Here is a 24,137-nt window from a genome sequence, read left to right on the forward strand (position 1 = left end):
GACCGATAACTTAAAATGGAAATTTATGATTTTGGAGCTTACACTTGAAGAAACCTAAAATGGAGTTATGGAGCCGCTGCAAAACCAACGGAAAACAAATTGAATTCTGTCAGAAAATAGAGAGTAAGTAGATGAAACAACAAATAGATGAAACAGAGAAAAATCCAGGGAAACATACGATTGGCTGTTCATAATCCGCTGGAATTATGTAATCACCATGGCTGAGGACGTTTGAATTTTCTCTGAAGCTTCGGAGAAGAATCAAAACTCTAATAGGAATTCAATTTTGCAGCATTTATGGTCTCCCAAAAAGGATGTCGTTGAAATACAATGCAAGAGGAGACTTGCTGGAGAATTGAAAGGTCATCGATTGAAGTTGTTGAATATGATTCCGTGAAAGCCTTGTAGATGGTTAATATAGGAGGATCAGGAGAGGGAGGTGGAAGGATTTCATCGCTAATGAAGATAATAGTAATGAACATAAATGAACAATTAAGAGTGGATTGTGATTACTATTCAGAAACGGACAAACGGTTGGAGAGGAATTTGGAACGAAGAAGACGTAGTAGAAGAATCGCAGTGCTCTGGAAATCAGGTTTCGACCGAGGTTTGGGTTTCGTATGGGCCCTTTAGAGTGATTTTTTTGGTTTAAAAATTAGCATAGCATCCCTAAAAAAAATGACCTATTATTAATCTGCTATCGATTAATGAGAGCATGATGTGGCATCATAGAACTTTATGATTGGTGAAATAAAACTGATGACGTAGACGCTCTTCCTGCTAATGGTATTCTCCTTTTAGTATTGTGATTTGTAAAATAAACACAAGTTTTACAATCTTATTCACATGAAAAGCTTAATTAGTTGTAAGTATAGTTTTAGGCAGTATTTTGAAAATCAGACCGGATTTCAAATATTAATCTAATTTTAAATTAAATAAATATATATAACTATAAAATTATTTTTGATAAAACTTCATATCATTATTAGTATCTAAAAGTGATATAAAAATAAAATGAAAACTTCATAAATAATATAAAAATATAATAAAACTAGTTTATTTTTATATATATATATTTTTAAAAAAGTGTGATTTTTATGTAATATTTTTAAAATTTGTAACTTTTTCATTTTTAACTTGAATTTGAGAAAAACAGGATTTTAATATCAAACCAGATCACCGATTTTTACCAGGTTTGCCAGTTTAACTCAAATCCAACTTTTAACACAATCCAAAATTGGTTAGATGAACGAGTCACAGTCCAACCAGTCCGACCGGTCGATCCAGTTTTCAAAACACTGGTTTTAAACTATCATGTTTCACACACTAAATCAATTCGTGAAAAATTCTAAGTTAACAAGCTTGTAAAACATGATTTCTCATAATTTAGAAAATTAAAAAAATAGAATGTAACTTACAATTTTTATTATATAGTGGTATATGTGAAAATATTTATAAAAAAATATTTCATTACATATATATATATATGCCTTACAAGAAAATCGTGAATTTTGTAAAATAAGCAATGCTTCATTTTAAGAGAATTTATAAGTGTAAATTAAATTTATTATTTATATGGTATTAGAACATAAATATTTCAGTTTCAGTTATGGTTTGTTTGTGAATGTTCGGTCAATCAATCTTACAAATTGTAGTCTCAGATATCCAATTAAAATATGAGAAAAGTGTATTAAAAACCTCACAAAAAAATTAAATATAAATGAAAAAAAATTGAAAGTATAATAATTTCCAGTTTTCCACTCTTTACTTCATTTGTGAGTGTGAGATAGACCATTACTACTAAAGAATTAAAGATAATCAAATTTTGAATTAAATTATTCTGTTAATGTTCAAAAACAAACACAAAAACATTAGTGAAACTGAAGTATATATAGAGAGAAATTTATTTAATTCTTCTTCTTTTGGTTAAGAAGATGATATAAATCTCTTTAAACAACCTACTTTTTACTTTATAGTTGCTGGATCTGTAAAGAAAAAAACTACTCCAGGTAGGTAGCAGCCTAGCAGGTGGTACTTTTTACTTTTAGAACAAAAAAAAAAAAAAACTGTTCATAAAATATTTGTCACGTTAGCTGGTAAAGTTTGAATATATATAACTCCTCCTTTTCTAAAAATTTAATGTAAAAAATATATAAACCCAAAAAAAGGAAAATAAAAAAGACACAGAAGGGGAGAGAGAGAGAGAATATCTCACGACGACGCTCATTTTCTTCTTCTCCGATCGAATCCCCAAAGCCAGTCTGAATGTAAGATTCAATCTTTATCTCCGGATATTCTCAATCTCCTTCGTAATCTGCTTCAGGGATTTTTAAGTTTTTCTTCTTCTGCTACAATCGAGATTCCGAGATTAGGGGTTTCCTCAGGGAGATTCTGGGTTTGTTATATGCTCTCGCATTATTCGATTTACATCTAGACAGTTGATTTCGATCGCTTGGATTGAACAAGTTTACACCTTTCTTCGTCTGGGATCATGGATTTACTGACTAATCAATCACAAAGTTATAATTTTTTTTTAATAAAAGAAGCCGTCTTATTGGTTGACCTCTCTCTTTTTTTTTTTCTGCAGAAGACTTTATTTCTCATCTTGACTTTATTGGCGGTTGTTGAAGCTCTGTAGCTCTTAATTAACTGTGGGGTCAACGAGTTGTTGTTGCTGCTCCTGAACGTGAAGAAGGATATTTAAAAAAACAAAAAAATTCTTCATAAGGTTGCAGTTTCATCACACATGTCGCGTTTCGAATGCAGTGGTTATGATCTCTCAAGTTCTTCTGTTCATCTCGCTGAGTGGCATCCTTTGGAATAGCTAAACTTCATCTATACCCCTTTTCATCTCTTGGGGTAACTGGTAAGAGGCTTTTGTGTGTTTGATTATATTATTATCGATGTTCAAGTTGTCATTATGTTAATTTAATGTCACTTTTTTGTGTACAGGTTCTTCTATTAAATTTCAGCACTTTATATCTTTTAATCAAGAACACATATTGTTTTAATTTTGGGGGAGGAGAGTGGATCATGTTTCGTGATAATTTTTGGTTTGCCCGTACCATGGGTTGCTTTGGATGCTTTGGTACTTCTTCTACTAGAACCCGACAATCTCCAGAGCCCTACGACGATGATGCATATTCGTACTCATGTGATAGTGATGTAACTAGCATTGTGAGAGGAGAAGACGAGGAAGATGATGAGGAAGTTGAGCAGAAGAGCCGCTCTCAACGATCTGAGGAGATTTTGAAATATAGATTAGATAATGGATTAATCTGCAGGCAAATTCCTGTCAAAGAAACTAATGAACTTATCCGTGGAGAGGTAAATGTGACTTCTCTTGCCTCTCTCTCTCATATTCTTTTCCTAGCAAGGGTTCGCATTTATCTTTATTGTTTGATTTGTTTTCAGGATGAAGATGGTAACAAGATGATCAATGAGTATGTTCGCGTGTGTAAAATTGGATCCGGTAGCTATGGTAAAGTGGTAAGTGTGAAACTCATTTACTGTTCTGTCGAATCGTTTTGAAGTCTATCCTCCCAAAGCATTCGATAACGTTATCTTTTTTTTTTTGGCACTCAGGTTTTATATCGAAGCACCGTAGATGGCCAGCATTATGCTATCAAAGTAAGTTTAATTTGTTTAGTTTGATCACTTATAGGGGTTAAAGATCTCTGACGTATTTTGATTTAATACTTGTGTTCTAGGCGTTTCACAAGTCGCATTTAGTAAGGCTAAGGGTTGCACCTTCAGAGACTGCTATGAGTGATGTTCTTCGTGAGGTATCATGCGTTTTCTGCATCAAAGTTCCATTTTAGAGAAGTTGTGTTTAGACTCCTTTTCATCTCAATAACTTTCAGGTTATGATTATGAAAATTTTGGAGCATCCTAACATTGTTAATCTCATTGAGGTGATAGATGACCCAGAAACAGATCATTTTTACATGGGTACGCTCATCTTCCTCTTCTCTTTTCTGCCTTTTTGGCTACTTTTAACTCTTCATGGAAAGAGCCTCTTTATATTGTAATGTTTATCTTTCTGGTTTCACACAGTTCTCGAATACATTGATGGAAAATGGGTTTATGACGGCTCTGGACCGCCGGGTGCACTCGGGGAGAAAACTGCTAGAAAGTATTTGCGGGACATAGTTGCTGGCCTCATGTACCTTCATGCTCATGTATGATCTTCTTTGTTTAGCAATTCTTCTCTCGATTCATGGTTCATCACCTAATATGTCTTAATACTATTATATAAACAGAATGTGATTCACGGGGACATTAAACCCGACAATCTGCTGGTTACTAGTAGTGGTACAGTGAAGATAGGAGATTTCAGTGTCAGCCAAGTATTCAAGGTAATTGAATGTCATTTTAATCATTGATCTTCATCAATACATGATATGTATAATCCAATTGGTTGTTATTACAGGATGATGATGATCAACTGCGTCGATCCCCGGGGACTCCGGTCTTCACTGCTCCAGAATGTTGTTTAGGTCAGCTTATCTCTTTAAGCTTGGTCCTAAGTCATTATTTGTGTATAGAGAGAGAGTATAAGCGAATATCTTTTTTTTTGTTTCCAGTGTCAGGGGTAACGTATAGTGGGAGAGCTGCGGATACATGGGCAGTGGGAGTAACTTTGTATCATATGATATTGGGACAATACCCGTTTCTTGCTGATACTCTTCAGGACACCTACGACAAGGTAAGGGTTTTTGCCCCTGACCAATGCTTTTCTTGAGTCTCAAGGAATGTTTTTGAATAGAACCCTAAACGTCCTACTATTAATCTATTAAACAGATTGTTAACAACCCTTTGACCATCCCGGATGGATTGAATCCTCTCCTAAGAGATTTGATCGAAGGTCTCCTTTGCAAGAGTGAGTTGTTTTCATCATTATTGGTGTAGTTAACTAATAATACCCTGAATTTATGCTAGTGGATTAATGGTGGAATATCACCTGGTTGTTGTTGCAGATCCGAGTGAGAGAATGACACTGAAGAATGTGTTGGAGCATCCATGGGTCATGGAAGAAGAAGGTCATGTCCCTGAGTATATTTGTTTCTGCAAACGACGTAATTCTGCCTTAAAGATTGAGCAAGAAGAAGAAGAAGAAGAAGCTAATGGGATCTCTAACATCTCAGATGCTAGCTAAAGAATAGATGCAGAGAATGTCAACGTAAAACTTTGCACTTATTGTTTTTTTCCTTTCTTTAATATACTATAGATAAGTGTCATGTTCGTCTTATGTGTTGTTTTATAAGTTTTAAAATGAATTACGAGTGATACTTTGATTTTTAAGGCTCTGAATTTTTGTTTCCATGGACGGGTTTGATATATATATATATATATATACAAAGATTCATTTGCACCACGTAATAAAGAATGCAACTCTCTTGGTAAAAAAAGGCTTTTATGTATGGATCAAAAAGACGCAAAGGTAAGATCACTTGCTACAGAGATTTAGTTATGGAGATGGTTTAAACTCTTGCAAAGAATCCAAGGGAAAACACCTTTGGCTCCTTCCTTCCTTCCGTTTCTTGAGTGAGGCGTTTTAGTGTCAGTTGTTTGTTCGTATTTTATTAACTACAAATGTATAAGTTTCCACCAAATCCTTTCATAAAAAAAAAGGGGGGGGGGGGGTATAAATTCTTGATTTAGAAAGAAAAAAGACATAACAAATCTTTTGGGGGGGGTCAAAAAATAGAAATATCAAAAAAGTTTAAGGATTAGAATAAAAGACATAAACATAAGCTGTTTGCTTGCTTTAGGTACAGCAGTTCTGTCTCTTTTTTTTTTAATTTTCGGCTTGGTCACACCACACACTTGTTTACAACGCAAACCTTCTTCTCCAAAACCAAGTTTTCAGTTTCTCTCTACCTTTTCTTTTTTATTGACTCCATGACGGTCGCCGGCGAAAATTTGAACGGGTAAATAGTTTCCCCGGAATAAGACGGGACAACGAGATCTAATTCAACGAATTGGAACTTTTATTCGGGTAAGCATGTGGAAGTAACCGGTTTGATTTTTTCAATCCTCTTTTCGGTGCTCCGTTGCTGAGATCCTTAATTTCGGATCTGGGCGGGGCGCATTTCCCAATCTGAGATTTTTTTTTTTTATTGAGTTTTCAAGTCTCTGATTCGGATCTGCTTTCTCTTCTTGTTCATTTATTTTTCGGAGTTTTAAGGATCGAACTTGTGCTAAATCCGAATAAAAATATTCGATTTTTGACATTTCTTTCTACTTTTTGTTTGATTAAACAGCTTTCCCAGATTCTGAGTTTGTGTGTGTTTTATTGATTATTACTACAGATTAATTTGGGTTTTGCATTGGTCAGAAGTAAAGAGATGGAGATTGTTTGAGGATTTAATGGAACAAGTAAAGAGATGGAGATTGTTTTGGAGCAACTGTCGCAATCTGTCTATTGATACTGGGACACTAGTTTCCCAACTGAGAATCACCTGTAATGATACCTGAATAAGACTCTTGCCAAAGATTTGTTGTTTGTATTTTTCCCTTCTTCTTTTTTTTTTTGGTCTTTTGGGGTTTTGGTTGGATTCCTTAGGTTTCTTATCCAATAATGGCGGCTGAGGAACATTCTCCTCAGAGAAGCCAAGTCTCTGCTTCTGCTTCTGTTATAGAGAATGATGCTCAACGCCTTCGGTTGGGATCAAGCGACTCGCTTCTCCCCGGTCTCATCGACGACGTCGCTCTAAACTGTCTCGCTTGGGTTCCAAGAACAGACTACCCTTCCCTCTCCTGCGTGAGCAAAAAGTACAACAACCTGATCAAGTCCGGTCACCTCTTTGGCCTCAGAAAGGAGCTGGGGATAGTGGAGTATCTCGTCTTCATGGTCTGCGACCCTAGAGGCTGGCTAATGTTCTCTCCCACGAAGAAAAAATGGATGGTCCTTCCCAAAATGCCCTGCGACGAGTGCTTCAACCACGCCGACAAAGAGTCTTTGGCCGTGGACGACGAGCTTCTCGTCTTCGGGAGAGAGCTGTTCCAGTTCGCTATATGGAAGTACGGTCTGAGGTCTCGGCGCTGGGTCAAATGCGAAGGGATGCACCGTCCTCGCTGCTTGTTTGCCTCCGGAAGCTTAGGAGGGATTGCGATAGTCGCCGGAGGGACTGATATGAACGGGAATATATTAGCGTCTGCTGAGCTTTACGATTCTTCTTCTGGGAGATGGGAGATGCTTCCCAACATGCATTCGCCTCGGAGACTGTGCTCAGGGTTCTTCATGGACGGGAGATTCTATGTGGTTGGAGGGATGTCGAGCCCTAATGTATCGGTTACTTGCGGAGAAGAGTTTGATCTTGAGACGAGGAAGTGGAGGAAGATCGAAGGGATGTATCCGAACGTGAACAGAGCGGCGCAGGCTCCACCTCTCGTTGTGGTGGTGAACAACGAGCTGTTCACGCTGGAGTACTTGACCAACATGGTGAAGAGGTATGATAAGGAGAGGAACAAGTGGGAAGTGATGGGAAGATTGCCGCCGATGGTGGACTCGTCTAACGGTTGGGGGTTGGCGTTTAAGCCGTGCGGTGATCGGTTGTTGGTTGTTTGTGGGCAAAGAGGGAGTAACGGTGAGGGTGTTGTTGTGAATGCTTGGTGTCCGAAGACGGGAGCTAGAGATGGGAACTTGGATTGGAAAGTGATTGGTGTTAAAGAGAATGTTGGTGTCTTTGTTTATAACTGCGCGGTGATGGGTTGTTAAAGTAAAAGAAATCAAATCTCTTTTGGTTTCTTCAACTTGGAAGTTCGGTTCTTTGTATTACAACATCAGATCTTGTCTCTGGTTCGGTCTTCAACTTGGAAGTTTTTGTTGTTTTATTTTCTTCTGCTTGGGATTAACATGCTTTTGCGTTTGATCCTGTTTTTAATTTTATTTGTGTAAACTGAAAAAAGAAAGAAAATTCATTACTCTTCAAAATGTACCTCCTTTTTAAGCTTATTTTATCATTTTACTTGAATAAAAAGGGAGAAAATTCCCCAGTATGTATATTGATGTAATTGTTTTTGGTAAAAAAATAAAACTATATATGTAAAAACTGTTTAGTGTTTGCTACAAAATAATATGAACTCTCTGAAACTACTAGCTTCATGATTCACATGTTTAGCCCATCAACAACGGGCTTTGTGAGTTATCTATCACTAGCCATATTGGACGTTTAAAACTGGTTTTAATTAATAACATCTACAGTCTACAGTCTACAGTCTACACGATCGAAGTAAGTTTTCTTTTGTCGGCAGTATAAAGAATACTTTTAAGATTTGATATCATTTAGAATTCTGTACATCTAAAGTACTTGCTCATCGACAGGCCAGCAGACGTACAAGCGACAAAGTATGATGTAGATATCGTTTTCATGTCCGAACTTCTCAGTAGTCCCAAAGTTAAGACAATGACGTGTGGGATCTAGTTAATCAATTTGATTTTCGTGTTTACATGATCTATTGAATTTGATTTTCGTGTTTACATACATGCCTTGTATTTGCTAAACTTTTTTTAGTTTATAACATTTGCTTTTTGCATGCGTGAGAAAACTTAACGTGTGATACGAATTTGAACATACTTGTAAGTAATTCAGCACATGATGAGTTTACGTATGAAAAATAATTAATGGGGGAATTTCAAATGTTATGTATTGCCATGGCTAAGAAAAAGAATTGAAATTTGTGGTAGGTTGATGAATTTTACATGGGATTTTTGCTAATTAAAAGTGAACAAATATATAATAGCTTTAAAGTAAATAAACAAACTATTAATTATGTTAGAGTTTATTATCCAACCTATTTTAAAAACTCTAATGAAAGACCAAAATGCTTAATACAGTCCAACAAAGTTACCTTTGAAATAATAATTTTGTTAAAAGATAAGAATACATATTTAAAATTTTCGGAAAAGACAAAATTTTATGGGTTCGTCAAAATCCCACTAAGGTCATTTTAATGCAGGCTTTATTTAAGTCTTATTTTATAGAATCTTGTAGTGGGTGCTTTCTCCCAAACAATGTGGGTCGTCGAGCATGATACGTACTCACGTCTATGTACATAATTAGTCTACACATGTTACGTTTACTCACACTTTGTTTGTATTATTGTTTATTATTCCTTGTTACTTTGTTTTAATTGTCACTTATACTATACGAAGCTATCTTTTTTCTTTCTGAACCCCATCCAATCGCTCACATCGATAATAAACTGCGACCAATGACTTTCCACGGCATGACTTCCATTCTGGGTTTAAAATTTGTGGTTTTCTGAAGTTTTAGTGACTGGCAAATAAAATTTAAAGATTTAATATCAAAGGATATCAAATGTGCTTTTCAACATTATCGAATACACACTTATCATTTGTATTATACAGAAACTTATATAGTTTGTCAAAAAGTCATCAATAACTCCTAATTCATGCTACTGAACTTAGAGCACTTCCAATGAAAATTTTACTTATCGGAATTCTAAATATGAATATGTGTGTATGTATATATTATATATGTGTATGTATATATTGGGGTCTACTAAATAACTTAGAACTCCTACTCCAATGGGTAGAAAATCCCATTGGAGGTATCTTATTCTGATGCATGTAAAGATTTCTACAATCATTACAAAAAGAGAAACATAATCCTATAGTGCTATTCATACGTAGAGAGAGAGAAAGAGGATGAGCTTTGCCTACCATTTACCAATATGTTTTAATTAGCCTTTGGTGTGTTGGCCAATTCTGGTGTTAGGTTTAGATGACTTAGGTATGCTACTTTCACGTAGTCGGTAGCATATTTTAGATATTCAGATATATTTTCGTATTTATTTTAGGGGTTTTCGTTGTTACTTTTTCTGAAAAATGAATTAAGATCGAAACAATTACTGCGGAATTAAGTTAAAAAATTCTCGACTGCAGAGTACTAGAAAAATTTAAAATTACAACTATTTCCTCTGTTTCAGAAAGTTAAAATACTAGTGGTCTAAAACTAAAGAAAATTAGTATTCGTAGAAAACAATATATTTTATCATTAAAATTTAACATGTTTTGTGCGAAAGACAAACATATATTAAAAAAAGCAGAGAAAGAATTGTTTAGGATTTTTTTTCAAAATTTAGATTTTATTATTTAGGTTGTAGATATTAACATTACATAATTAATACATAAAAAAACCTTATGAAATTTCACAAGTTCTAAAAAAGTTAATATATATTACTTCATCTGAGAAACCCTAATTAACTGTGTATTCCGACATTTTTCTAACGCTCTATTTCCAAGATGTAACACACAAGTTTTTATCAACTTACTATTGAAAAAAGTACAGAAGTGTTATTTTCATCAAATTAAAAATGTTGAAGAAATTTGCCACACAACAAACTATACTACTTAATTTAGTTTTTATCAAAAAGTCCAACTCATATTCTCATACCTACATTTTACTAGGATAGGATTACACTGTGATAGTAACACATTAATAATAGGGAAAATTTCATTTAAATACCCGAACTAAATTTCAATAAGCTTTTTAATACCCCAACTATTTGTCTACCCAGATTAATATACCATCTATTTATTTTACCCAAATTAATACTCTAAATATGAATTGTGTTATCATTTTACAGTGTCGAGTTAACTGAGTTAAATGTCACTATAAACGGAGTTAAACGGACGTTTATTTGCTGTGAACTCACTAACCATGGTTAAAACGAGACCTATATTATAAATCCCCAATTATAAACCCTAAATTAGTAAATCGAGCTCTCATAGCAATGAAAAAGATGAATCCTAGCGGATCTTCATTTAGCTCCAACATAAGCAGTGGAGGAACCCAAGAAGTGAGACAAATGAAATTGAGAAGCTGAAGCAGAGCTTGCATTGAGCATTGAAAAGAAGAAGCTTTGTCGACAGTTTGTGATAATATCACGGATTGGATTTGTTTGTGTCACTGTTGTGATTATCAATGCTCAAGTAATTTGTAATGGTTTTAGTTGTAGTGTTATGAAAGGATTGAAATATTTTGTTGCTGTGTTCGGACTGAAATGTTGTTTAGTTGTTATGTTTAGTAATGAAACGCTAGTTTGCTTCTAAAAGGTGTTAAAAAAAAAAGTAATTGATAAAAGTGAGCTTACACATTAAAAAAAAGAAACAAGTAGAGTTTACAGACAAACAAAACAAAGTACTATATTGAAAACGCTTCCTACTTGCGTGGCTTTGGACCATGTGAAGAGCTTCCTCCAACCTCTCTTGAAGTACCAAAACATTCAAAAACACGGTCAGAGAAGGGGCACATGTACACTCCAACACCTCTTGGCACTGTCACTTTACGTGATTGTCCTCTTCCTGGAGGTCGTCCACGACGGCCGCGTCCACGACCAGTAGGTACAGTAGATGGTGGTGGCTGAGATTGTATCCGTGTAGTTGGTTGAGGAGCAGTGCTTGCAGGCTGAGTTGAAGCTTGTGATTGATTGGGAGTAGATTGTTGATTTGAGGGCTGTGATAGACTAGTCTTGCGCCTTTTTGGTGGGTTAATGCATCCATCAACCTGTTATGGTGAAGATTGTAACATGTTCAAAACATCTCACAAGCAACTAAAAAAAACAGAGGAACTAATAGTCTTACTTGTATCTTACGAGGTCTTCCACGTTTGCGTGCTGGACCTTGGACAACAAAAGCATCTTCTTTACATGTTCCACGATTGTGTCCAATCTTCTTACAGTTCCCACACATTATCGTCCTACCATCTCTTGTCACTCTATTTGGTTTGGAAGGAGACTCATGAGCTGCTTTTATCCTCTATTTCTTCGGTCTCCCTGACATCTTCCTAAAACCTGGAACTCCTATTGGATCTTTACCGGTTTTTGCCCAAAATATTTCTCCATTAACTGGTTTGATGTTGTCGCTGTAGTTCTCTATCCACACATCAGTATTGTAATAGGGATCTACATGGCTGCATTTAAAGGAATTACAAACATCAGTCTTATATTAGGGATCTACATAAGCAATGTTTTTACTTACTTCTCTGGCTGTTGGTGGTTGTCATTGATGACACATATCGCATGACAACAAGGTATCCCAGTTAGGTCCCATTCACGACAAGCACAATGGCGGAGACGAACACTGACCTCATACCCACAACTATGGAGCAGAACTTCGAACAAGTTGTCTGAACTTATAAATATAGTACAATACTTGCTCTCTCTTCGATTTAATTCTAGGACATCTGCAACCTTCTTCGGGAAAGGCATTATGCAAGCTCTTGCTTTCTTAAGTCTCCGAGAAATACGGATCATAGCTTGTCTCCTAATGCTTTCCAGCATGTTAATCAATGGTAGTTCTCTTGCTCCCTTGATAGTTTTGTTGAAACTCTCGGATAAGTTGTTACAAACCTGACCCGATCTGGCATTTCCCGAGAAGAAAGCAAGACACCAAGTTGTAGGATCAGCTGCCAACAAATCATCATGTGCGTGGATATCAAATGATTTCAGTGCTTCAATGTGCAAATCATACTCTCCCTTTGTTTTACTGTAAGCAACATTCCAAAAAAAAAAGGTTTGTAATCAAGATCTCCATATTTCTTTTTCCAGTTGCCATAGACATGCTTAGCACAGTTTTTGTGCTCAGCGTTTGGAAGAACAGTAGCAAGAGCCACTTTCAAACCCTGCATACAACACGAAATACAAAAAAAAATGTCAGACCTTATATTCCATATGTGTAAAGAGTAGCAATATTAGACTTTAAAACCCTAAATACCTTTTGTTTGTCTGAAATAAAAGCAATTCCATCTCCTACACCCAAGTCTAAGTCAGCCGACAACTTCTTCATAAACCATTCCCAAGACTCCTTGTTCTCTCCTCTTACGACAGCCCAAGCAATCGGATAAATCCTGTTTTCCGCATCCCTACCCACTACTGATAATATCTCTCCCTTCAACTCCCACTTTAAGAATGCACCATCAAGGCCTATTAAAGGCCTGCAACATTTCTTCCAAATTCTTCTTAGTGGTTCAAAGCAGATATAGAAGCTTTCAAATACATTGATTCTATCCTTCTCGACAGTCACAATCTCCGTAGTAACATTTTTGTTACTTCTTTTTAACTCAGCCTCATAGTCCCACAGCTTTGCAAACTGCTGTTTCTGAGTATCTAACACCATATCTAATGCAATTCTTCTCGCTTTTCTGCATTTATATATAGAAACTGATATGTTGTACCTGTGCATCAGCTCATCTTTGATGTCAAAGCTCCTTATATCAGGTCTTCGTCTTGTCTCTTCTTTGAACAAACGTGCAATAGCTCCCTGCTGGAGCATCCTTGCTCTTCCTGTTGGCAGATGATTATGATTGTCCTCATATAATTTGACCATCCATTTCCTAATAGTGAGCAATATATTCTCCATTTGCACTTCTCGTGTGTGCATATTACTGCATACTTTGTTGGTTGCCACTTATTCAACTTCACATCATACTGAGTTTTCAACACATACCTCAGTAATTGATCCTTGAACTCATCCCCCTTTGTGAATGTTTGCATCAACCATAAGTAAGGAGGCTTATCATAACCAGCCTTGCTTTTTCCTTTAAAGCTTCTTCCACGGCCATCCTTCTTCTGCCAGTTATGCCATTCTTCATCAGTATCTTCAGGAGAATCTGAATATTCACCAGTGGGAATTGGTTTCTCAGTTTCGACTTCACTATCAGCTGCTTCATCGTCGTCAATATTCACCGCAGGTGGTGCTTCAAAAAGGAGTGTAAGCGTCTCAGTTTCCACTGATTCAAAAAAGTTTCCAAACCGTGGGTCAGGTTCTCCTTCAGCTAAAATGTCAGACTCGTCCTGTGATTGTACTCCACCTTCTTCCTCTCGATGAACTTCTTCCGCTATCTCTTCTTCATCAGTTTCTGCTTCAGGGTTATCCCCATCACTTTCTTCTTGTTCTTCTCTATCATCAGCATCACTATCTTCTTCATCATCAGCCTTCTCACCATAGGTTAAATATAAGATGGAATCAAAACGGCGTTCACGTTTTCCGTAACCTCTCTTTCGTATACGATCGAAAATAAGTATACGATTTATACTCAAGAGTATTAATTTAGGTAAAATAAATAGATGGGGTATTAATCTGGGCAGGTAAATAATTGGGGTATTAAAAAGCTTATTAAAATTTAGTTTGGGTATTTAAATGGAATTTTCCCTTAATAATACTCTTTCTATTTCATAATACAAGGAGTTTTTTTTTTCAAAATATAAATTGTTCACATTTCTATGTAATTTTTTTCATTTATTAAGTATAATGTAGCCAACCAAATTATATATATTTTATGATTAGTTCAATTATATTTAATATATATATATATATATATATATATATTAAATGCTACCTTTAAAATAATATTTTAAAATTTGTGTGTTTTAGCTAAATCTACCAATATCTTAAAACAAAGAGAATACTAAAATTGTGACTGAATAACAAGTCAAGTGAGATGAAAAAAGTTAAACTAAGGAGAAAAAAATAAAAGTGAAACCCAACATAAATCTTTGTTTTCTCTATTAATCTAGAAAACAAGTTACTTCACTTTATTTCTTTTTAGCGTAACTTGGCTGAAAACATATTTGTTTTCATTGGATAAAAACATAATTATTCAGCTGAAATTTCTTTACTCTACTTTGTTAACACTAAACATGTCATTGAGTTACATCCTAATAGAAAAGGTGTTTGGTGATCAACCCTAGCTGGCATACTTAATTTGTAAGAATAACAACTTTTAAAAAGTGTTGAGAAAATAATACTTTCAGAAAAAGGTTATTAGTTATAGTTTCCCTACCACTAAATTATGTGTTCCTTAATTTTGACTTCCATCTTTCATATTTTTGATATGCATCATTGTAGAATACTTATTTTTTATCATAATTATTTGACAAATTAAAAATGACGTGTAAGATGATTTATACAAATACAGAGACACAAGTGTTTAACACAAAAGCGTTCAATAAAGAACATATAAAACCTTCAGCTTAACACCTCAGTATTATACTGGCCATCATTTCTAAGCAAATAAAAAAAACATGTGTAAGATCATTTATACAAATACAGGGACACAAATCTTCAATAAAGAACGTATAAATCCTCCAGCTTAACACCTTCGATGAAGACTGGCTGATTTTGAATCCACGTCAAGATAGCTTTAATTCGTGTAAGTGATCATTCCTAAAAAAATTTAAAAGCAGTTTTTTTTTTGTTACAAAACACTGTAGCAGACAAATTGAAACTAAGCAATACAGGGTAGAAGAAGAAGAGAGCAACACCTATAAAGTAGAGATCAGGCAGGAGCTTGACCGAGAAGAATACATTGCCAAATGGGGATGTATTTTTGATGAAACATGAGACCACACTGTAGTTTTATAAAGTTTTAAAAGTAGTTATTCTTCTTCGTAAGAAGCAAAATATGTTATAAAGCCACTTTCATTTTGGGCATCATTCCAACTCCGAATTAGACCATGATTAACCCCAATCTCTTAGCTGAAGTTCTTAGCTTCGGATAAGAGACGATTTTTAGTTTTTCTTAGATTTTAACTAAGAAAAGATAAGAACCGTCTCTTAAATAAGAAATATAAGAATCGTTTTTTAGCCAAAAAATGTAAAAAAAAAAATATCAAATCACGAGTTAAAAACCCTGGCTAAGAGACCGGGGTTAATTATGCCCTTAGAATAATATATCGTCTTTACTTTTCATAAAATCAGCATTTAAAAGTGTGTAGAACACATACAAAAAATAAAAAGAGTAACTATTGTAGCTTCTCTGTATACTTGTAGTTCATAACTTTTTAAATAATAACACACAAAATATGCGAATTTTAATTTATCTAGTGATACACTGATATAATACTAATGTCACAGTTATCAAAAGATATATACGGTCATCAGACAATAAACAGAAACATAGCTTTTATAGTCAAATATGTTTTGTTGTTTTTAATATATCTTAGAAGATTAAAACTGATAAGTACTATTTTATTGACCTAAAATTCATATAATTGGTAAAAACAAATCGTGTGATAAATTTGCTATATAAAACTACTTACATTGAGGATGTTGAAACTAGTGTTTCAACTGTTGAAAAATAAAACATAAAACAATGAGACTAATGAAAGGTGATTGAAATTCAACCATTTGAATCTTTTCAGCTATTGAATAAACAAAATATGAGTCCTAATTTTATGACGTGTCTTCTTTTTATTAGGTATGTAGGTTTTGGATCTTATTTTTACCTCTGTTATTCAATAATTATTATTTATAATTAAAATAATTTATTTATTTATTTTTATATATCAAAATTCGAAATTTATTTTACTTTATAAATAGAGACTGGTTCATTTGATTTGGATACACAAAAAATATATTTCTGTTATAATTTTTTATCATTCTATTTTCTAAAATGGATCATGACAATAGTTTCGGTAAAAAAAAAATCAGATTTCAAAATAATTTTTTTAATAAAATTTTACAAAAAAAATCAAACTTTTTTCATAAAAGATTGAATTCAAATGTGTATTATTCGAACATAATAATACTAATAAATTTCTATTTATTTACTTTTTGTATATTTAAATATTTATAAAGTAAGGATATAATAGTTGTTTAAATATATTGAAGTTATTTGAGAGATTTATCTTTTTTTTAGTTAAACTAATTAAAATTTTATTAATATAAAAAATATGAAATATGGTGTTGAATTTTATTAAATAAAACTATTGTAGAGTATAAAAATAAGTGTGTGTTAAATTGTAAGGTCGAATAAAAAAAATGATGTGGAATGCTAAAATCAGAAAAAAAGAGTGTTGAATTTTCTGAATTAGTGTACATATAGTCTACGGTTTAGAAATGAATTAGAATTGGTTGTTTCAACTTGGAGCATATTAAAGTGAGTTAATAAAAAGACATAGTAAAGTGTCAAGTCACATAATATAATCATTTTCCAACAAAAATATTCATATTATAGGTGTAGTCTAGGAAAACTGTGATGAGATAAGTAGATAACGTGAATGTATTGGATCTCCCAGTACATAACAGCATACGCATATAGGACTGGACATTTTATCCGTTAAATTTGATTTGATTCGTTATTTATCTCGATTCGATCTGAAATTTCCGGATATTGGTAAACTTTCGAAGCAAAACAAATACTAAAAATCAATATCCGTTAAAATCGAAGCAAATCATAAATATCAAAATTTTAGGAAGCGGATATTCGCTCCGATCCGGAAATATATAAATATATATACATCTTGATTATACTTAATGTTTTAAATGTATAAGTTTATATAATTATTATTATAACATATGATTTTACAAATTATATTCACATTATTACTTATATAAAAGTATTACATAAAAAAGAAGAGAAATTTTTTATAAAACAATTATAACTTTTTTCTTAAGTTTTGTGTTATTATAATTGTTAACTAAGTTTAAAATTTACAAAATATGTAGTTTCACTATTTTTTTAGTTTTTATTTTGTTTATCATGCAAAAAAATATATTAATTTTTTTTTTGTATTAATTCCTTGAAACAACCTTTTTAATCTGTAAAATTTTAAAACGATAAAAATATTATTTATATTGATTTTGCCAAACTTTTTAATAGTTTAACCTAAATAGAAGCCGGAGAAAAAATATTTTACACTGCATGCACTTAGATAATTTTCAATAGTTTATTCTATTTTTTTCTTCAAAATAGAATAACTTTATAATAAAGTCGTGTTATATCCCAGTAATACTTTATTTTTAGAATTGAAAATAGAGAAATATGAACAAAAAATAAATGAATTTTTTATTTATAGAGTGATTCCATTTTTATTTTATTATAGAATAAAACACGGAGTATATTGAAAAATTTATAATCTAAGTTCTATTTTAAAATTAAAAATAGAACGAGGTTGAAAATACGTTTATGTAAGTGAGCAAACACAAAGCTTAACACCAAAGAAAGAAAACATGTTGAGCATATAAAATTGAGCGTGTTTATAAAAATACACTTGAAAATAACTCACCACCCGACTCTAAATTAATTTACATCTAATAGACCCAAAAAAAAAAAACAGTTAACCTGCCTAATTAGTTGTCTCGTGGAACGAATTTCAAAACTATATATGTTATGTATAAATATTTTTGCGAAGAAAAATATTTAAACTGATTCAACTTTCTATTAGTATTCTATTTATTTAACAACTTTTCTTTAATTTATTTTACTTTAAATTACTCTCAGTGAGTAAAATTTCACCAATCATGCCCCTTTGCCTGTTACCATGAAGATTTTAATCAAAACTAATTTCTTCTTCTTTTTTTAAAACCTTTACAAAATGCAGGTGTTACATCAAACTTGGGAGATAGCAAAAGCAAAATCCAAAAGAGAATAAATTGAAAGATATAAAGAAAGAAAGAATAGAAAGCCACTATACAAAACTACACATGTCATACACAAAATGTAAATTAGATCTTATCGAGTTGGTGCCGCAGCACAGTAGCACACACACAATTATTTCTTTATGAAAATACACAATTTATGCTTTTTGTAACAGAAATTGCACTCTTTTTATCTTCTTATCTCTCTCTCTATCCTCTCTCTAAAAACTATTTTTGATTTCTTTTTGTTATGTCACAATAACCCCTTTGTAAATGATTTTGTGTTTTTTTCCAAAATATTTTATATTTATAGACTTGCTGGTAATTTTTTGTAAGAATACCAAATTTAAGCAAAAAAAAGAAACTTTTTGTAAGAATATATTTTTCATCTTTTCAAGTGTATGCTCTGAAGTCTGAACCTTTTAGTCTGCTTTCCTTTTCGAAGCTCAGGTTTACTTGTTAAGATTATGTTTCTACGGATTTTTGTCGATTTTATATCTTATTTTGTATTTATAGTTGTATCTATCAAAAATTAAATGATAAAATTCTAGATGATACCAGTTCAAAAAAAAAAAAATTCTAGATGATAACAAAAAGAAAGGTTTGTGCCGACCTATTTGTTAGGCTAATTTTGGAGGTATCCTAAATATTGTGGATAAATACATGGCCAGAATATAATGTAAGTTGACTATCATGAAATATAAGTAGAAAATATTTTTTTTCTTAGATCATAAATCGAAAGTTTACTATCTAAAAACATTATAATTGTAATTTTCATGCATTAACCACAATACTAAACACTAGGTTAAGATAAACAATATATAGTATAACCTGTTTAAATTAATACTCTATAAATTAATATACACTAAAAATCTCTCTAAAATAATATAATTTTTATAGTCCAAATTGAGTTTTTGGTTCAATTAGTATATCGATAAATTAATATCTCTATAAATTAATAAAAAATTATAGTTTTGGTGTAGTCCCAACATTATTAATTTATAGAGGTTTCATTGTATATCAACATATTTTTTTGTATTATGTATTTTTACATGTTATGAAATAATAAATATATATTGAATAATTAAAAGTTAGTAACTATTACATATACAATTATATTAGTGTGAACATATAAATCAATTTTATTAATCCAAATAATCTTTTTTTTCTATTTTATAAGATATTAAAAAAATTAAATGATACTAACATACATAGTATATTTTTTAATATTAATGTGTATTAAATGATGATTTTTACTTATATGATTTTTTTTATCATTTGTATTTTTATGGCAAAAATTTTAAATTATTAAAAAAAATTATAATAGGTTTAGTAATTTATAATTTTTTAAAACTTAAGTTGTCAATGTTTATTCAAAACTTTTATCAAAAATAGTTGTTCAGAGTAAATGTCAAAATTAAAATATTTAATGTGAGACTTTTAACAATTTTAATAATTTATAATCGTTTTTTAAAAATTCAAAATAGAACATATACAGAAAAATATAAATTTTTATTATATGATTAATGTGATTGTTTAATTTATTTTAATAATTTAAAATTAAACAAATATGATAGAAGATGCACTAATTTTTATCAAATCTTTATTATTCAGAATCATTAATCTTTATTATTAGGCACATTAGATAATTCCATAACTTTTATTTAAATAAATAATAAATAACATTAATAATAAATTTATGGTTAGTTTAATAAAATTTTTATTATATAATTAGATGGACCAACCTATTTTCTAATGATTATAAGAATCATCATAGTGATAATACGTGAATACAAAAACAAGTTGTAATGTTTTTCAATTAATATACAGGGGAATGTTAGATCTGTCTGAACACCGCAAACATTTGAAACCAGTAATTGCTTAAAACTGTAGGTTTCAGAATGATAAAAACGTTGTATTTTTTTGTTTTTTTTAGCAAAGATAAAAACGTTGTGTTCTTTTCACATAGATGCTAAGATCACCAGTGACAAAAAAAAAAAAAAGATGCTAAGATCACATTAATAAGCCCAACACTCGTAAGTTCGTAACTTATCCAGAAAAAAAAACAACTTGGAAAATGTACATAAAAATGGCAAAAGAACAAAACAGAAAAGACTCGTGTAATGCTTTTAGCCTTCTACTCAAGAAAAGAAATTATGAAAATGAGAACAGAGAGAAGTGGGCAAAATCTTCAGAGAGGTAGGCCCATCTCTCTCCATAAATGAGAATCATGCTTGATTGCTTTCCTCTCTCTCTCTCACTTCCTCCATTCCTTTTTATCATTCTTCTTCCTTCATTTACAGCCCATTTCCACTATCTTATTCTTCTTTCCCATGATTATAAACACTAATCTCGAGAAAGATAAAGTAACAACTGCCCTCTCTCTCTCTATTGTTCCTTGTGTTTCAAAGTTTCTTCCTTTTGGGCGGGTTTTGAGCAAGTTTTGGTCTTTTGTCTTTTTCAGTTACGTTTCTTTAGTTTCTTGTAGTTGTAGACTTGTGGGTTTTGTCCCTAGTTTCTTGGTAGTGTGTCACGCTTTTTTCTCTACCAAACTGTGAAAGCATGTGACAACTATTATGATTATTCTGAGCTTTTGTCTGGTTTTATGATAGAAGTTTTCGTTTTGTGTTAGGTTTCCCTTCCTCTTTTGGTGGAGAATTATTTCAATTTTGTGTGTAAACAATCTCTTGTTGTTTTGTGTAGTGATGGATACTGAAGAGAAGCCTCTTAATCCTCTTGATTCAAGCCGTGGTGATTCTGCCCCTTCAGATCAGGTATAAGAGGAGCTGTGGGGTTTGATGATGTGATTCTTGAATTGAATTGAAAAGATGAGAGCTTTTTTTGTGTGCTAAGTACTTGCCAAAGATTGCTTGATATGTTTAAGAATCTGCTTTTTGGAAAATATCTAATCGATCTGAGAACCTAGTGTTGTCTCTTGTGGAACAGTTGTGTTTGTTTAAGTTCTCAGATAATTCTTTTGTTTACTTTCATCTTTGTTCTTGATAAGAAGGCCGAAGAAAGATCCTCCTCTGCTATAACAGAAGAGACTTCTGCAAACGTTCAACAATGGAGACGCAACAATCTCTCCTTGCAGATACCTTCTAGAGCAACCAATCTTTCTCCTGAAGATTCCCTTGTCATCAAAATGCCTCCAACGCCTAGTCCAACTCCAAGAAGAGTCAACTTCTCTTTGACTTCAATCTCTCCAGGTCCTGCTCCTCCGAGGACTAAATCTTCCCTGAAGAATCTTATCCCAAAAGTTGGCTTCAAACCAAAACTCTCCAACACCGATGTGGAAAAGGGACAAGTGGATGTTTTTTGTCAGGAGAAGGCTTCGATATCGAGGTCACTATCACTTTCAAAGCTGTTCACGCCTAGGATCAAGAGAACTTCGTCTCTACCTGTGACTCCCTTTGTTCTTTTAAACTCAGAGTCAGCTCGCGGAGGAAGCAGTGTTGCTCCTCAAACTCCAAGCGTAAGCGTTGTCTTGTATCATTGTTCTTTCGTTTAGGTACTTATACTTGGTGTGTTGCAGAGCAAAGGGAGGGTGCAGATAGCTCGCTCTCGCTCTGTTCCTGTTAACGACAAGGAAGCAAGCCTAAAGGGAATGGACTCATTCTTCAGAGTGATCCCTTCAACTCCTCGTGTAAAGGAAGGAGGCGTTCTCTCAAATGCATCAGAGGCTGTTAATACTGGTGAGTTCATGGTTCAGTCCGTTGTATAGTCTTTTATTCATAGTAAATCTCCAATCTTAATGTTATTGAACAGAAACATGTGAAGCTGATGGAGAAGACATACCTGAGGAAGAAGCGGTTTGTAGGATTTGTTTGGTGGATCTCTGTGAAGGAGGAGAAACTTTAAAAATGGAGTGTAGCTGCAAAGGAGAGCTTGCTCTTGCCCACAAAGACTGTGCTCTTAAATGGTTCACAATAAAGGGTAACAAGACCTGTGAGGTGTGTAAACAAGAAGTTAAGAACTTACCTGTGACACTCTTAAGGATCCAAAGCATTAGAAACTCTGGTGTTCCTCAGATTGATGTCACTGGTTACAGGTAAAAAATAAAAAAACTACTCTACAGATTGTTCAAACATTCTAAACGATGTCTAAATCTTTTTGCATTGTTCCTCTACAGGGTTTGGCAGGAGGTCCCGGTTCTGGTAATCATCAGCATGCTTGCTTACTTTTGTTTCCTGGAGCAGCTCTTGGTAAACCATCTTTTTCTATTCATGTAAACAACAAGAAGCAACTCTACTTAGTATAAGAGTAAGTTTCCATTTGCAGGTTGAGAAAATGGGGACGGGTGCAATTGCTATATCGTTGCCGTTTTCTTGTATTCTTGGTCTTCTTGCATCCATGACTGCATCAACCATGGGTATGTGTAGTCCTCTTTCTGGAAAATATCTTTCATTGTGCTCCTTGTTTCTGATATGTTTTTGGTTAATTGGTTAAATTTTTTGTGCAGTAATGAGAAGATTTGTGTGGATTTACGCATCTGTACAGTTTGCTTTGGTGGTTCTCTTTGCCCATGTATTTTATTCCGTGGTTAGTACTCTTCAACGCATCCTTCTTTTTATTTCCTTTTTGTCTAAACATGGTGGTGAGGCATTCTTAAAGCTAAAGCTTTTGGTTTAACTGATAACAAATCACGACTTGTGGGATCTGTTAGAGCAAAACTCCAGTCTATAAACTCATATAAGTTTTTTTTGTTGTTAAAATGTGCTCTCTTGGTTGGTAAACAGGTGGAGTTGCAACCGGTTCTGTCAGTTCTTCTGTCAACATTTGCTGGATTTGGTGTATGCATATGCGGAAGTTCAGTGATGGTTGAGTTTGTTAGATGGAAAAGAAGGTGGCGAGCTAGAAGGCTGGAGCAGCAGCTGAACCATGCTCAGACGCTGCCCCAAACGCTGGATGCAACAACCTCTCAGCATCATCCAAATGCCTCCTAGAGGCGGGAAGTGGAAAGATGATTTTACATTTATACAGTAGTGGTTGGTTAATGTTATGTTATGATTTGTATAAAAGAAAAGTGAAAGTGATGAAGCAATGCTTAAGATTGTCTTTGCTTTCTTTACTATACACCATTGTATTTGTTGTAAGTTTGTAACTTTGATTGCTCAATCTCAGCAAATGAAATGTTTGTAGTAGTATTGGTTGTAAGGTTTTCATGTATAATAAAATTTTAATTTATGAAAACAGCTTTAATCTTTGTATCAATCTTATGAAAAAGTGATCTAGAAGTTGCTCAAATAAAAAGTAATCTAGACTCTTATCAGTTAACAAAATACTCTAACCCCCCCAACAAACTAAACTAGTTCCAGACGTTCGGCTCAGGTTCGGACCGGTTCCTTTCGGGGTCCGGGTCCTAAACATTTGGAACTATATAGATATTTGTAAATTTTTGGTTCGGGTTCGAGTCGGTTTTTCTCGGGTCGGTTCGGGTCTATAATTAAAATACCTATAAAATATCCGTAATTTTCAGGTCCATATTCCGGATCGGATTCGAGTATTTAGGATCTAAAAAGGACATGACATACCTAAAGTCCATCAAATTTAGTCGATATTTGTCATATATATCTAAAATTTTACAAAATAACTTAAATTAAACTATTAATAATTAAAATAAAACATTTTTAAACTTTAAATTTCACATTTAAAGCTTCATATTACTTAAAATGTTACAAAATAATAACAAATATTATTAACAAATATATTTAAACTAAATTATAAAATAATATATATAAAATAG

The 24,137-nt window shown here is 33.0% G+C and overlaps 3 protein-coding genes and 1 long non-coding RNA gene across 11 annotated transcripts; 3 read left to right on the top strand and 1 right to left on the bottom strand.

Annotated features, from left to right (window-relative positions):
- Positions 1-2,166: 2,166 nt before the first annotated feature.
- Positions 2,167-5,323, top strand: LOC106313430 (serine/threonine-protein kinase GRIK2). Its single transcript, XM_013751231.1, has 13 exons — positions 2,167-2,267; positions 2,588-2,866; positions 2,953-3,327; positions 3,415-3,489; positions 3,586-3,630; positions 3,711-3,785; positions 3,864-3,951; positions 4,057-4,181; positions 4,263-4,358; positions 4,433-4,499; positions 4,587-4,708; positions 4,804-4,882; positions 4,980-5,323. The coding sequence occupies exons 3-13, from the start codon at positions 3,034-3,036 to the stop codon at positions 5,156-5,158; spliced, it is 1,245 nt and encodes a 414-aa protein (XP_013606685.1). The 5' UTR covers positions 2,167-2,267; positions 2,588-2,866; positions 2,953-3,033; the 3' UTR covers positions 5,159-5,323.
- A 435-nt stretch (positions 5,324-5,758) lies between these two features.
- LOC106312936 (F-box/kelch-repeat protein At5g60570) lies at positions 5,759-7,939 on the top strand. 3 transcript variants are annotated; one of them, XM_013750637.1, is made up of 2 exons: positions 5,759-6,001; positions 6,315-7,939. In XM_013750637.1, exon 2 carries the CDS (start codon positions 6,584-6,586, stop codon positions 7,721-7,723), a length of 1,140 nt encoding a protein of 379 aa, XP_013606091.1. In that variant the 5' UTR covers positions 5,759-6,001; positions 6,315-6,583; the 3' UTR covers positions 7,724-7,939. The 3 variants fall into 3 exon arrangements, with proteins under 3 accessions (XP_013606091.1, XP_013606092.1, XP_013606093.1); XM_013750638.1 differs by having other exon boundaries at positions 5,764-6,001; positions 6,341-7,939; XM_013750639.1 differs by having other exon boundaries at positions 5,764-6,001; positions 6,344-7,939.
- A 3,170-nt stretch (positions 7,940-11,109) lies between these two features.
- On the bottom strand, positions 11,110-14,028 carry LOC106317631. Its single transcript, XR_001265178.1, has 4 exons — positions 12,746-14,028; positions 12,011-12,653; positions 11,615-11,942; positions 11,110-11,537 (listed from the first exon to the last, which is right to left on the bottom strand). It is a non-coding gene; the product is annotated as an uncharacterized LOC106317631 (long non-coding RNA).
- Positions 14,029-20,538: 6,510 nt separating this feature from the next.
- On the top strand, positions 20,539-23,548 carry LOC106319431. Of its 6 annotated transcripts, none has more exons than XM_013757751.1 (9): positions 20,539-20,590; positions 21,095-21,165; positions 21,399-21,866; positions 21,927-22,086; positions 22,160-22,442; positions 22,524-22,596; positions 22,673-22,763; positions 22,854-22,933; positions 23,131-23,548. In XM_013757751.1, the coding sequence occupies exons 1-9, from the start codon at positions 20,548-20,550 to the stop codon at positions 23,335-23,337; spliced, it is 1,476 nt and encodes a 491-aa protein (XP_013613205.1). In that variant the 5' UTR covers positions 20,539-20,547; the 3' UTR covers positions 23,338-23,548. The 6 variants fall into 6 exon arrangements, with proteins under 6 accessions (XP_013613205.1, XP_013613206.1, XP_013613207.1 ...); XM_013757752.1 differs by having other exon boundaries at positions 21,402-21,866; XM_013757753.1 differs by lacking the exon at positions 20,539-20,590 and adding an exon at positions 20,600-20,757.
- The last annotated feature ends 589 nt before the right edge of the window (positions 23,549-24,137 follow it).

The sequence above is a fragment of the Brassica oleracea genome, chromosome C9 (assembly GCF_000695525.1).
Source record: "Brassica oleracea var. oleracea cultivar TO1000 chromosome C9, BOL, whole genome shotgun sequence".
NCBI classification, from domain to species: Eukaryota; Viridiplantae; Streptophyta; class Magnoliopsida; order Brassicales; family Brassicaceae; genus Brassica; species Brassica oleracea.

Coding starts and splice junctions, on each gene's coding strand:
- LOC106319431 (XM_013757751.1), top strand. CDS start 20,548: ATGAAAATGAGAACAGAGAGAAGTGGGCAAAATCTTCAGAGAG. Junction 22,597..22,672: donor GTTTCCTGGAGCAGCTCTTG/GTAAACCATCTT, acceptor TTCCATTTGCAG/GTTGAGAAAATGGGGACGGG. Junction 22,934..23,130: donor CCCATGTATTTTATTCCGTG/GTTAGTACTCTT, acceptor GTTGGTAAACAG/GTGGAGTTGCAACCGGTTCT.
- LOC106313430 (XM_013751231.1), top strand. CDS start 3,034: ATGTTTCGTGATAATTTTTGGTTTGCCCGTACCATGGGTTGCTTTGGA. Junction 3,490..3,585: donor CCGGTAGCTATGGTAAAGTG/GTAAGTGTGAAA, acceptor TTTGGCACTCAG/GTTTTATATCGAAGCACCGT. Junction 4,359..4,432: donor GTGTCAGCCAAGTATTCAAG/GTAATTGAATGT, acceptor TTGTTATTACAG/GATGATGATGATCAACTGCG.
- LOC106312936 (XM_013750637.1), top strand. CDS start 6,584: ATGGCGGCTGAGGAACATTCTCCTCAGAGAAGCCAAGTCTCTGCTTCT.